The sequence below is a fragment of the Crotalus tigris genome, unplaced genomic scaffold (assembly GCF_016545835.1).
Source record: "Crotalus tigris isolate CLP2741 ecotype Arizona unplaced genomic scaffold, ASM1654583v1 scf7180000017634.973608, whole genome shotgun sequence".
NCBI classification, from domain to species: Eukaryota; Metazoa; Chordata; class Lepidosauria; order Squamata; family Viperidae; genus Crotalus; species Crotalus tigris.
This window is the reverse complement of record NW_024096528.1, coordinates 685,072-698,181: the sequence shown is the minus strand read 5'-3', so window position 1 is coordinate 698,181 and position 13,110 is coordinate 685,072. Positions and strand designations below refer to the sequence as shown.

At 38.2% G+C, this 13,110-nt stretch overlaps 1 protein-coding gene across 6 annotated transcripts in view; it reads right to left on the bottom strand.

The window, feature by feature from the left end:
* The window catches only part of ICA1 (islet cell autoantigen 1), a 79,700-nt gene that overhangs the window by 4,742 nt on the left and 61,848 nt on the right, over positions 1-13,110 (bottom strand). For 5 of the 6 annotated variants that reach the window (XM_039334807.1, XM_039334809.1, XM_039334808.1 and 2 more), the window contains 4 exons: positions 9,245-9,294; positions 7,689-7,751; positions 7,479-7,520; positions 2,508-2,780 (listed from right to left, as the gene is read on the bottom strand). In XM_039334807.1, coding sequence (XP_039190741.1) covers positions 2,508-2,780; positions 7,479-7,520; positions 7,689-7,751; positions 9,245-9,294 — 428 coding nt within the window. The remainder of the gene's footprint in view (positions 1-2,507; positions 2,781-7,478; positions 7,521-7,688; positions 7,752-9,244; positions 9,295-13,110) is intronic. The other variant, XM_039334810.1, reaches the window with a different exon arrangement.

The following is a 13,110-nucleotide window of genomic DNA, read 5'->3' as shown; positions in this document are numbered from 1 at the left end:
GTCTTAGTTTTTTGCCTGACACTATCATAAAATCACATAAAACAGGCAAATGGGACTCCATTCAAACAGGTGCACACCTGTGAATTTTTTGGAGTACAATTTCATACCTACCTATCCTGGTATACTCATTTTTCTTACTGGACAAGTTTCACACAATGTACCTCTACAGTCAGGATCAGATTTTACCATTCAAAAGGAGTCCATTATGCTCCTTCAGCTGCAAAATCTTCCAAGCTAAGGCAGTCTTACAGCTTCTCTGTGGTTCCCAAATTTGCTCCCTTACAAATCTGTGACTTTGAATGGATCACTAAACAAAGAGTTGTAAGTAAAAGACTACTTGTACAGTGTGTTTATGTTTGTACATGTGCACACACAAACAGAAAGCCACATATTTATAGCAATTTTTTCAGCAACCATATAAAAGGTTTTATTTATTCCATCACTGCAGCCAAATATATAGTTTACCTCCAAGAGCATTCAGCACTGATCATACTGCCTGAAAAATAATGGGAATTGAAATGGTTCTTCTTCCAAAAGTCTCTGTTGAACAGGTGATAGGAAAAAATACATGTCTCCATCCCTCAGTTTTTAATTTTAATTTTTACCTTCCGTCATTTAATTGCTGTTTAATGTAACACAGTCACTACTATGAGAAATGCTATACAATAATGATGGCGAACTTTTTAGAGACGAGTGCCCAAAAACTGGCCCCACCCCCACTCCACCCCTGCTCTGCCCCCACCCCGTCCACCACCCTGCCTGCCCACAGAGCCACTCACTGCCTCCAGAGCCTGCTGCAGATTGCCCAGGCAGCGCCATGGCGGCCACACCCTCTGCCCGCGCCCCACAGCATCAACTGTGCGTGATGAGGCTTGAGGGCAGAATCTGGCCTGGCTGCCATGTTCTTGGCTGCCCTGCTCTGCATGGGCCATGCTCGGGGGCAACTCTCCTCCAGGGGGGCTGCTGGTGAGGGAGTCGCGTGGGGAGGCAAGTTGGGGCAACGGCACGTGTGCCCACAGAGAAGGCTCCGAGTGCCGCCTCTGGCATGCGTGCCATAGGTTCGCCACCACTGCTATACACATTTCTTCTTATGTCTAGAACCTTTTGGTTTCTTTGCTACACTTATTTATTTATTAAATTTGTTTGCTGCCCACCTCGCCACAAGGCAACTCTTATCCTGGATCAAGGTAAATCACACCACCTAAAACAATCTGCTCTTTAGCATTTTCCCAGTATTGAGAAAACAGTTATTTTTCTATTCAGACTTATTAAGCTAAAGAACTTGGAATAAGACCACTGAAATTCTAATGACATATTCACATCTTAGATGTGCCAGTCCTAATAATGTCCTTTTAAAAACAGTCTTTTTATTGCTACTCCAAACGATATTATTTCTTCTACCTGAGCAAAGTCAGAGGAATAATTTTCCCATCAACAAATGACAACCAACCCAACCCACATTAACACCCTGGAGGAATTAAGTACCCTTCACAACATGTCACCCCTTCATTCTAAAAATAATGAGACAATTTTTCCTTTCACCCTTTATGCCTCCCTCCCACAGCCACCATCTGCCCAAGAAACAGCAGAGAAATTAAACATAAAATATTGGCAGCACAGAAGATGTCCCACTGCACAGGGATAACTTAAACAACAAGAATGGTGATTTAATAAAGCATGTTTTCTTTTAAATCTTGTCCTGGAGATACACGTCTTTTAAATATGACAATAATTAATCAATATTCAATGAGAGCAAAAATGATCGTGTTTTTAACAAAAAATATATAAATAAAGTTAGAATAATATAAGGGTTGGAATTACCACTTCCTACAAATTATATTTGCAAACTTCTCAGGATATGTATGCATGTAATCACATTCAGGTAAAATGCAAAACAAAAGTTTTAAGTTTTGTAAGCAAAATTTTTCCTAATATTTCTTCCCTTGGCATTTATTTATCGAATAAACCTATACAGGCATTCATCTTCCAGACGAAATTCGGGGCAGCAAACAAAATTAAAATACAATACAATAAAACATCATTTGAAATAATAAACATCACTGAGGTCATGGTAAAACTCACATTTATTCACCAATTGCCCCATGCCAACTCCATCAACAACCCAACCAAGTCTTCACTGGTCAAGAAATAATCCACTGATGGTTCTGACCATCTGCAATTTCCTATTCCCATTGTCTGAGTTGTAGTATCAATTGCATATTGCCCAAGAAAGTACAGTGAATCTAAATCATAGTTTAAAGTACATTTGTTAAATTCACATAAGATAGCAAACTACGATTATTTAAAGTGGATGTGGATTATTTAGAAATTGTTTCCTTACAGTCTTCTCAATCAAAGAACACTGCTACATGTTATAGTAGGATTTGGCACTGAATACCTACACTCATTCCTGTGTTACCTTTGGCCAAAATAATGACAGAAACAATAATGTCACCAGACAAATGACTAATCTGGGATTATAATGTCAGGAATGAAAACAGGCCTACCTTGAAGAGAACGTTGCAAATTATTCATGTTTTGGTCTAAAAGCTGAGAAGGAAGGAAGCCTGATGATGGTGACTGATTGCTCTCCATTTCTCCCACAGAAGAGTTTGCCCCTGTGTCAGCAAGGGTAACCTCTCCAAAGACAGCTACCCATTCCCTGCTGAATTCGCCATCATCCAAAGAAGATGCATTGAGAATCTCATTCAATAATACCATGTCATTCTTATCAGTAAGTTCAGATTCTAGGGAGTTCACAAGCTGGTCCTTTGATACTGCTAAAAGAATAGTAACATACAAATTGATAGATTAATTAAAATAAGAACAAATGTAAGGAATAGTCACCCCGATCTATCCAAAGGGAATGAACTCAAAAGCAGAGTACACATAAATCTGTCAGGTAGGAATGAGAAAAACTCCTGCCTGAAACCCTATAGAGTTGTCATCAATTAAAATAGACAATCCTAGACTATATGGGCAGTTCCATCTGGTACATACAATTTCCAATATAAGTTATGATTAAAGTGTGCATAATTATTTAAATTTAAATAAACATTTGAGCTAAACAATCTTCTTAACACAGTTTTCCAATTTTATATTTTGGAATCATTCTGTAATCTGAAAATTTCTGATCTCTCATCTTTCAAATTAACCTTAATTAACTTAGCTTATGCAAGAAAGCATGTTCTGACTACTGTAGTACACTTCCAACTTTTTAAAAGTGCCTCCACAATTTCACCAAATAAGTATTTTCACTAATAATCTAAAATATGAAATTTGTTTTTCTGCAGTGGTTTTCATTCTTCTTGTAAAAGGAGATATAATTTAATAAGCTTAATAAATAAAAGGCCCATGAGGGTTTACCTAGCAAAGAACAATTTACTTTCTAGTGACATTACTCTTACTGAGCATAAAATCAAGAGTTTGGCTGAAAAGGAGTGACCTTATCGTGGAAGGCTTATTGATCTCATGCCTAAAAGATAAAAGTAAATGCACCAGAGCTGTTTTATGTATGTTTGAGCATAAGAGACAAATATAGATCAAAGATATTCACATAGAAATTATAATCTTTCCACTAGTAACAATAATATAACTGGTCAGAAGTAGACATTTATTAAATAATAAATAATATATTGATATCTAAAGATTTTTTTCATGGAAAAACTATTAGTGCTACTTAATGAGTCATTGAAGCTTATTGCTAATCTGTCATTTTCTTAACATTCTTCTTTCAAAATACTAAGCAGAGTTGGTTTAATTTTTTTATTTAATTCTTGAGTTGGGACACCATTCGGAAGTGCAAGGACTACATCAGTGATGGCGAACCTTTTAGAGACTGAGTGCCCAAACTTCAACCCAAAACCCACTTATGTATTGCCGGGTGCCAGGTGGGTGTGGCCTGCCAGGTGGGCGTGGCTACAGTCATGGCAGATGGCTGGGCGTGGCCAGGGTGGACATGGTCAGCTCGATGTTGCTCCTGGGGAAGGATGCCAGTGGGGGCCAGGCAGGTTTGGAGGAGATCCAGGGGTCTCTGGTGGGTGGGGCAGTGAGGCAAGGCAGGGTGGGAGTGCCATGTCGCAGGGCAAGGCAGGGGCTAGGGCGGCTGCTGCCTGACACCATCGGCCCCCATACACAAAGGCCAGCAAACGCATGGGTGCTGGGATGCATCCAGCCACATGGGACCTCGGCAAGTAGGCGGGCGGCTGGTTGAAGAGGATAGTTGCCATGTCTGGGGCATGGCGCACGTGCCCAGAGAGAGCTCCGAGTGCCACCTCTGGCACGTGTGCCATAGGTTCGCCACCACTGGACTACATGATACATTGAGAAATGTAATTAAAATTCAGACGAAAGCAATGGCAAACTTGCCTTCCATTAGTAGTGGATTTCAATTCATTTATTACAAATTTAGCATGACTCACTATTACGTGACTGGGGATTGAGGAAGTTAATCTTACAAATATAGATGATAACCATCTTAGGAAAGGTTAATTTAAAATGTATTTAATTTATTTATAAGGCTACCTAAATCCAAGATGACTCTGTCTTTAACAGTAAAAACAACTTAAAAAGAAGCAGGAAAAAGAAAAAAGCATTTGAAGGAGATAACTATCCAATGCAGCAAAGAAAATCTTATGAAAAGCTCATCATCCACCAGAACCAAAGGCCTTGGGGTGGGGGAAGACAAGTTTTTACTGTGCTGAACAAAAGGCACAGTAGGTACCATTTAAATCTCTGGGAAAATGCTGTTTCAGAGGACAGATGCAGCAACAAAGAAGACCTACTTTCTGGGTGCCATCAGATGACATTATTTGAACAATGGTATTTAAGAGCATGGCAGTATTAAGCCAGCTAATTTGGTGTAGTGATAAGAGACCAAAGCTAGAAACCGAGGGAACATGAATTCTAGTCCCATCTTGAAGCCAACCTTGGGCCAGTCATTCTCCCTAGGCTGTAGGAAGCAGGCAGGGGCAAGTCACTTTTGAAATCTTATCAAGAAAAATGCATGGACGTTTGTCTTGGCAGTTGCCAGGAGTCAAAAGCGCATGTGTGAGCACGAGCACGTGCACACACACACACACATATTAATGCAGATAACCTTGAAGATTTAAATAGAGAAAATAAAAGAACTAAATCTGAATTGTTAAATAAATCAGAAGATGAATTAACTAGTAAATTATAAGGCTGCTTAAAGCAATCAATTTGATGAAGATTTTTTTAAAAAGGCTTCCTTCAAAGCTGCTTTGTGAAGCAACATAATAATTTTGAAACGAAAAGTAAAGTGGAACACCATGTTGTCTAGTTTAGTTTGGATATATGGCACAAAAGTGCTGTGGATGCTGCAGCACAAGTGCAGGCATGCAGGGGAGTGGGTAGTGCAGTGTTGTGCAAATGGATGCCACAGTGTATATGGGGATGGGCAGGTGCTGTAGTGCAGCATGAATGTGGAAGTATGATATGGGATGTTAGATGTATAAGTATTATGGCCTGGCATGAATGCAGCTGGGCGGGGGTGGCAGATACTACCCCCTGGCCTAGTGCATCCAGGTGAGCAGCTAACCTCCTCTCTGGGCCCATATTCTCAAGTTCCTCTTGAGAAAAAGTGGCAGGCGTTGGAAAGACTTACCAGAGTGACTTGCAACCTTCTGCTACCTTCCCCAATGACTTTGTGGGAAACCAGCAGAGAAAGTCACAAATGGTAATTGCATGACCATAGGACTCAACAGTTGTAAGCATGAGGTGGTTACGTAGTACCCAATCACAATCATGTGACCATTGGAACATTATGACAGTTGCAACTTCCAGAATCAATTTTAAGTCCCTCTCTTCAATGCTCCTATTATTTTGAACAGTTGCTAAATGGTGGTTGTAACTTAAAGACTACCTATATCTCAAATTAAGCAACTATTCAGAATAAATATAACTTCCTTCAACATAATTTTTACACTGCTAGGCGGTCAACTATGCATTTATATTCTTCACATATGAAAGTAGGAAATATAAACATTGCAATGAGTTGGGCAATATGAATAAGTGCTTGAAAAACAAGAGCTTAATACAGCAAAGAAGGTTTTATTATAAAAATATATGCTTTCTGATTTTTCTTTATCAGAGTTCAGTAACACAGACTAAAATAATTTGGGAAATTAAAAAGGGAATGTAAGACACAGATCTGACTTTTTAAAAACGAGGCAGGAACATATAGGCAAATAGTCACATATAATCTATAATAAAGCATAAAAAACAACTTAAACTTGGGAAAAATACATAAAACTACAAATCTGAATTTTTAAGATACATTTCTAGTTCTTTTTACAGTTTCACATTGGTCAATAATGGTCAGTAACATTTGTGAAATGCATTAACAAAATATAGGAGTTGTGAACTTCCAACTGTATCATCATCATCATCAACAACATCATCATCATCATCATCAAGTTGGAAGGGACCTTGGAAGTCATCGAGTCCAACCCCCTGCTCAGGCAGGAACCCTACACCATTTCAGACAAATAGCTGTCCAAGTCTCTTCTTAAAAACTTCCAGTGTGGCAGCTGGAACTTTCATTCTCTTCTATTAAACTAGGAATGAATTAGGTATTTTAAAATTTAAAATACCTCACCCAACATATTGCAATACAGAAAATGTTAAGTTACAGCAAAGCTCACGGTATGTATGAAACAAGCTTTAGATTATACTAATCAATACTGCAGAATAATACAGAATAATAGAGTTGAAACGGATCATGGAAGTCTTGTAGTCCAACCCCCTGCTCAAGCAGGAGACCCTATTCTGTTTCAGACAAATGGGTGTCCAGTCCCTTCTTAAAAGCCTCCAGTTATGAAGCACCCACAACTTCTGAAAGCAAGCCGTTTCAACACTTGCCAACATAAGGGTGAAATAAAAAAAGCTTTCTACAAACTGTATAATGTGGCCCACAAAACATGCCTAGCTGGAAATCCAGTGGGAGAATATCTAATGCAGTGGTTCTCAACCTTTTTAATGCTGCAACCCCCAACCGGTCGTAAGTCGAGGACTACTCAACCGGTCGTAAGTCGAGGACTACTCAACTGGTGCAGCACCGTTTGCAGAATGGGACTTTTGGCGGGCTCAGCAGGGCAGAGACAGCCTGGACAATTCCTATTGGCTTTTGAAAGCCAATAGAATTAGACTCTATTCAAGAGAGTCTATTCTATTGGCTTTCAAAAGCCAATAGAATAAAAGTGAGAAGCACAGCCAAGGAAAAGGGGAAAAATGGCAGACTGCATTGTTTGGCGACCCCCGTGAAATGGTCGTTCGACCCCAAATGGGGTCCCGACCCACAGGTTGAGAACCATTGATCTAATGCATACAATGAAGTTTGATATCAGAGTAACAAGTGAATTTTCGTTTGAAATACTTAAGCATTTGAAGTCCTAGGCATACTGAAAAACAGCTAGCATCTATATAAAAATGTTGTAGCAAATAAAAGATTTACATACCATTTTCTCCATGCTTCAACTCTAATAAATGATCCATAGCTTCTAAAAAAGAAAATTTGAGGAAACAACTGATATACAGATTCTTCTGTAAATTTTATACTTAGAATAAGTAAATCTATTGAAAATTATTTGGGAACAGGTTCCACTGAACTCAGCGAAACTTACTTCTGAAATATTTATATAGTTGCAGTGCATTTCTAAAAAAAATACCTGAATTTTCTCTGTGATTGAAGTTTTCTCCAAAAGTACTCAGCATGTCATTAGCATCTTCTGCTGTAACCAAAATATTTTCTAGGTGAAATCAAATCCAGCAAAGAAATGAACAATACTGAAGATAGCCAGTGCCTCATAGATGTTTCTATCTGATCATTTTATTACTGGGACTTTTTATTTAGCTTGAAATAATCCTGAAGAAAGTATTAATCAGTAAAAAGGGTTTTATTAATCAGAATATATATATTTTTGATAAATCTAGCTTAATTCAAGGTAATCAGTGAAAGCATACTGAGCTTTAAAATAGCCAACTTACATAACTTAAGGGATTTCAAAATAATATATTCCATTTTAAAAAAAGATCCATGCTACATCCAAAAAGGACACTGAATCATTTCTACTTACCACACTATGTATACTGTAGAAATTTACAGATGATTAATAGTTTACAAACATCAATATTTAGCTGGGAGATCCAACATCCTCCATGTTAAACCCTAACACAAGCTGCAACACTATGCTGTTGCAAAAATAAGGGCTAGACTCTTTCTTTTGCTATCTATGAATAAAATCACATTTTAGTCTTAAAATTATATTTAAAGATACCAAGGTCTTTCGAGTTTTGCTTTCTCTGCAATAGAACTCTGATTTCTCTCTGAGAGATTTCTATTCAAATTAAGAGTAGGGGCTATTACAAAATCATTTTAGGAATACTCTGGCTTCCACTTTGTATGGTATTCTCTGCAGGACAACTCCTGAAAAGCAACCAGAAACTTCAAACTGTATAGATCAATTCAGATTAGTATATGGAATGGATTGGTTTTGTTCCAGTGTTGAAGTGGTATGCCAATTGTTTTGTTTTTTTCTTACTTAATTCATTTTGTCAATTTTAATACAGTCTTAAGCTAAAAATGTACAACTATTTTAATATTGCTATTAATATTCTATTATGTAGCTGTTCTTGGATTATATTTTTGATTACTGCACATTACTCAGGTAATTTTTATAAAAAGTCAGTACAGTATGGAAATATAAATAGGAAGTATACATAGTTTAATTAAAATGTCCAGATTAATTTAAGTATTCTTGCTCTCAAACTTACATAGAACAAATTCTCAACTAAGTCCAGATCACAAACTACATGTATGTTATCACTCACTGAGAAACAGCATATAGATGTCTGATTCATTTGCAAAGACACAGCAGAGTGCTCTAGCTGATTTAGTAGAGATCACCATTTCTTTTTTATTGCAGCAACAGTAGCCAGGCACAATGCTGTCCATCTCTTGAAGCACTAAGGTGAAATGCTACAACATTTATTTTATGAGAATTCATAATTGGTTAAATAAAAACTTAAATCAATTGCAAATCTCTTCTCTTAAATGGGTTGCTTGTACTTTAAATGTTTCAGAGTTGGGATGAATATCCTGAAATGACGCATGGTATTAATACTCTAAAGTAGCTTGTTAGAACAAAATGTTCACAGCTTTAATTAAGACAACTGGGAATCTGGAGCATGCTTGGTATTTGAAAAACATAATATAAAAGAATACCTGAGTTGGCTGTTTCCTTGGTGTTGCTTTCATCATCTAAAGATATCAACCTTAAATTGAAAGGAGTGAAAAAGAAGCTTATTTCCTGATACATACATACATACATACACATATACGTGTGTGTGTTTGTATATGCCCCGTCTTCTTGATCCATTAAACATTCCTAGCATCATTTATTTCCCCAATGAATTTTCATGCATTACATGGCCAAAATAAATCAGATGTAATCTTGTGATTTTTAGCTTCTAGTGATATTTCTGATTTTATACAATTTAACACATCTCTGTTGGTTGCCCTGGTTGTCCATGCAATACGCAATACTTTCTGTCAGCACCACAATTCAAAGGTGACAATTATTCTTCAATTAGCCCTCAGGTGCAGAATTCCCATCTTGAATAATTATTTATCCAAAGAAGATAAATTATCAAACTAATTTAATTGCCTCTTTGTTGATTTTAAACTTTTCATGTCCATCTGTAGTTGTTGTCATTGCCTTTATTTTGTTGAAATTAAGACTCAATCCTATGCATTTCCTAGTACAGTGTTTCTCAACCATAGCAATTTTAAGACTTGTGCACTTCAACTCTCAGAATTCTCCAGCCAGCCATGTTGGCTGGGGAATTCTGGGAGTTGAAGTCCACCCATCATCAAATTGCCAAAATGGAGAAACATTGTCCTACTATATACTTGTATTTCAGATAGTAGACATGCACAAGGATGAATGGTCCTTTTGAATAGAGGAGGTATGATTTTTGAGGGATTCTCAGCATTTTTAAAGGGTTTTGTATAAATATTCTATAATTACACATATTTTTATGTTTATGATAAACCTAAAAATATGGAAAATTATGAGGGTGAAGGTTTGCTCTCTGAGCTTGAGGGTTGGTTTCCAAACGTTTCGTTAGCAGGCTAGATAACATCTTCAGCAGTGTTTAGTGGATGTCTGTGTCAGTGTTATACTTCAGGTATGGGGGGTGTCGAGTGAGGGTCTTGTGATGGGCCAGGTGTGAGTCATCAGAGAGAGCTTGTGATGGGGAGGTACTTCAGGTCAGGGTCATTGGAGAGTGAATTAGTGGGTCAGGAGTGAGTCATCAGTGGGAGGATGGTAATGGGTCTTGGGATAGGGAGATTATATCAGATCAGGCCATTGGAAGGTGAACTGCTGAGGGGGAGGGGCTCGAGAGTTGGTGCTGTCTCTAGATGGCTGTTCGATTTATTTGTATTCTGAGGGGTTCATAGGCTGGTTGTAGATAAATATGTCTGTTGATGGAAGTGCCAGGCTTTGATGAACTCCCGAGTGTGGTGGGTGGTAGCATGGCTGATGATTTTAGTGTTGCTCCAATTGAACTGGTGTTGTTTAATATCAGTGTGGGTAGCAATTACGGATTTGGGATCGTGGCGTTTGACTAACAGCCGGTGTTTGTGGATCTTGATTTTTAACTGACATGATGTCTGTCCCACACAGAAGTGGTTGCAATCGTTATAGCTGATTTTGTAGATGACATTGCTTCTTTCAACTTCTGTGTCTTGTGTTTGGTTCTAGATAATTCCTGGCAGAGTGTGGATATAGGTTTGTGGGCTATTGCTATTCCTATTCTGGCTGTCATTTCTGACACCCCTTTTGTGTACGGTAAGGTTTGTTTTTCCATGGCAGTCAGCTGTATGGTGTGTGATAGTTTGAATGCTGTGTGTCGGAATACGAAGTTTTTGGGATAGACATTACAGAGAAAGATGACAAGTAGCCGTTTCACTTCTGCTTTTTTTAGTGCTGGGGTGCTACAGTGTGTCCTGAACCTTCTGAAGAAGGTCTGGACACAGCTTCTTTTGTGTGTAATGGGATGATTACTTGCGAAGCTGAGGATCTGGTCCATGTGCATAGGTTTGCAATAGACGCAGGTTTCCAGTTCTCCATTGTCCAGTCTCCTTACATTGATATCAAGGAACGGGAGTCTATTATTTGTTTCCTCTTCATGTGTAAATTTGATCCCAGGGAATATATTGTTATGTAGGTAGTGTGATTTCTTCAATTTGGCAGCGTTTGATGACAACGGTGTCAGTGACGTAACATGTTCAGAATTTTGGTAGGATTTGAGTCATTGCATGACTCCTTCTGCTATGAGGCCTGATATGGGAGATCCTATCGTGATGCCTTGTACTTGCTTGTGCATTTCCCCATTGAACTTGAAGTAGGTGTTGAGGCATAGATCCAGGAGCTTTATGATGGTTTCTGTGGACATGGAGTGTTCTGTAGTGGCATCCGCTTTGTGGGTATGGTGTTTGGTTAGTAGGTGATGTATGGTTTGTTTAGCCAGGTCGATATTAATTGAGGTGAAGAGGGAGGTGATGTCGAAGGAGACCATAATTTCTTCCTTGTTGATCTAGGTGTGTTTGATGCATTGGATAAATTGTTCTGGGGAGTTTGTTGAGTAGGTTGAGTCATTGACCAGGTGTCTGAGTTTCCTCTGCAGGGTTTTTGCTAGTTTGTACGTAGGTGTTCCAGGTAGAGACACAATTGGGTATAAGGGGATCCTGTTCTTGTGTATCAGATCAGAGTCATTGGAAGGAAAACTACTGTGGGGGAGAGGGGCTTGAGAGTTGGCTGTTCGATTGATTTGGATTCTGAGGGGTTCATAGGTTAGTTGTAGATCAGTATGTCTTGTGGAATGCCAGGCTTTGATGAACTCCCAAGTGTGGCAGGTGGTAGCATAGCCGATGATTTTAGTATTGCTTCAATGACCCTGACCTAATATAATCTCCCCATCACAAGACCCACTACCAGCCTCCCACTGATGACTCACTCATGACCCACTAATTCACACCCTCCAATGACCCTGACCTGAAGTACCTCCCCATCACAAGCCTCTCTCTGATGACTCAGACTTGGTCCATCACAAGACCCTCACTTGATATTCCCACATCTGAAGCCCTTATATAAGTACAACACTGACACAGACTTCTGCTAAACACTGCTGAAGATGTTACCTAGCCTGGTAATTGGAAACCAATCCTCAGGCTTTGAGAACCCTCATTCTATACCCGAGCTACAGACATTTGCTACTATGTAAAATTATTCCCTTTTCTGATTAAATAAAAAAGGAACTTCTTTCTGAACTTGTGTGAGGCAACTAAATAAGCAAATTATTGGTTACATGATAACTGATGACTTAGCAAGGTTCACTACAATTAATGTGCCTATGGTCATGCTATCATTTTTTTGGACTTGAGCCAAACATTGAGGACAGATCATTTGTTACAGACAGTGGGACTACAGATGTTTTTAGGAAGAAAATGAAAAATACCAAACATGATTAAGAGAGGGAGGAAAGACTGAAAGTATAACAATACTGCTTCTGTTACTATATAGATTATCATATATTTGTATCAAAATAATGAAAAGGAAGACTTTTATGTCTTCATTCATGCAATCATGAGGCTGAAAAGGAAACTGGCATCAGTCAAATCATTTATCTCTTTCTCTTTAAGGTTCTTTTTAATTGCTAGAAGTGCTTTTGCTGACTATGTTAGGGAAGAAGCTAGAAGCTTTCTTTACAGCAGCCATTCAAACTTGCTTTTATACAAGTGAAAGTGTTGGTGTTTGCTAGAGAATTTCTAAGCTGCATCAGTGGCACACAACAGATGACTCAATATGGGCATGAAAATGATAGCTTAAAAGAAACTTCTCAGTAATATATTCTTTCTGAAGCTACTAAATAATACATACTTTAAGAGTCCAGATTAAAGGAAGTTTTTTAAAAATAATTTCTCTAGGAACAAATAATTTCATCAAGATTTTTAGAAAAAAAAAATCAAATAAAATCCAAGTCAGCTTTAAAAGCTTTTTTCCTGGTATATTAACAATTTGTTTC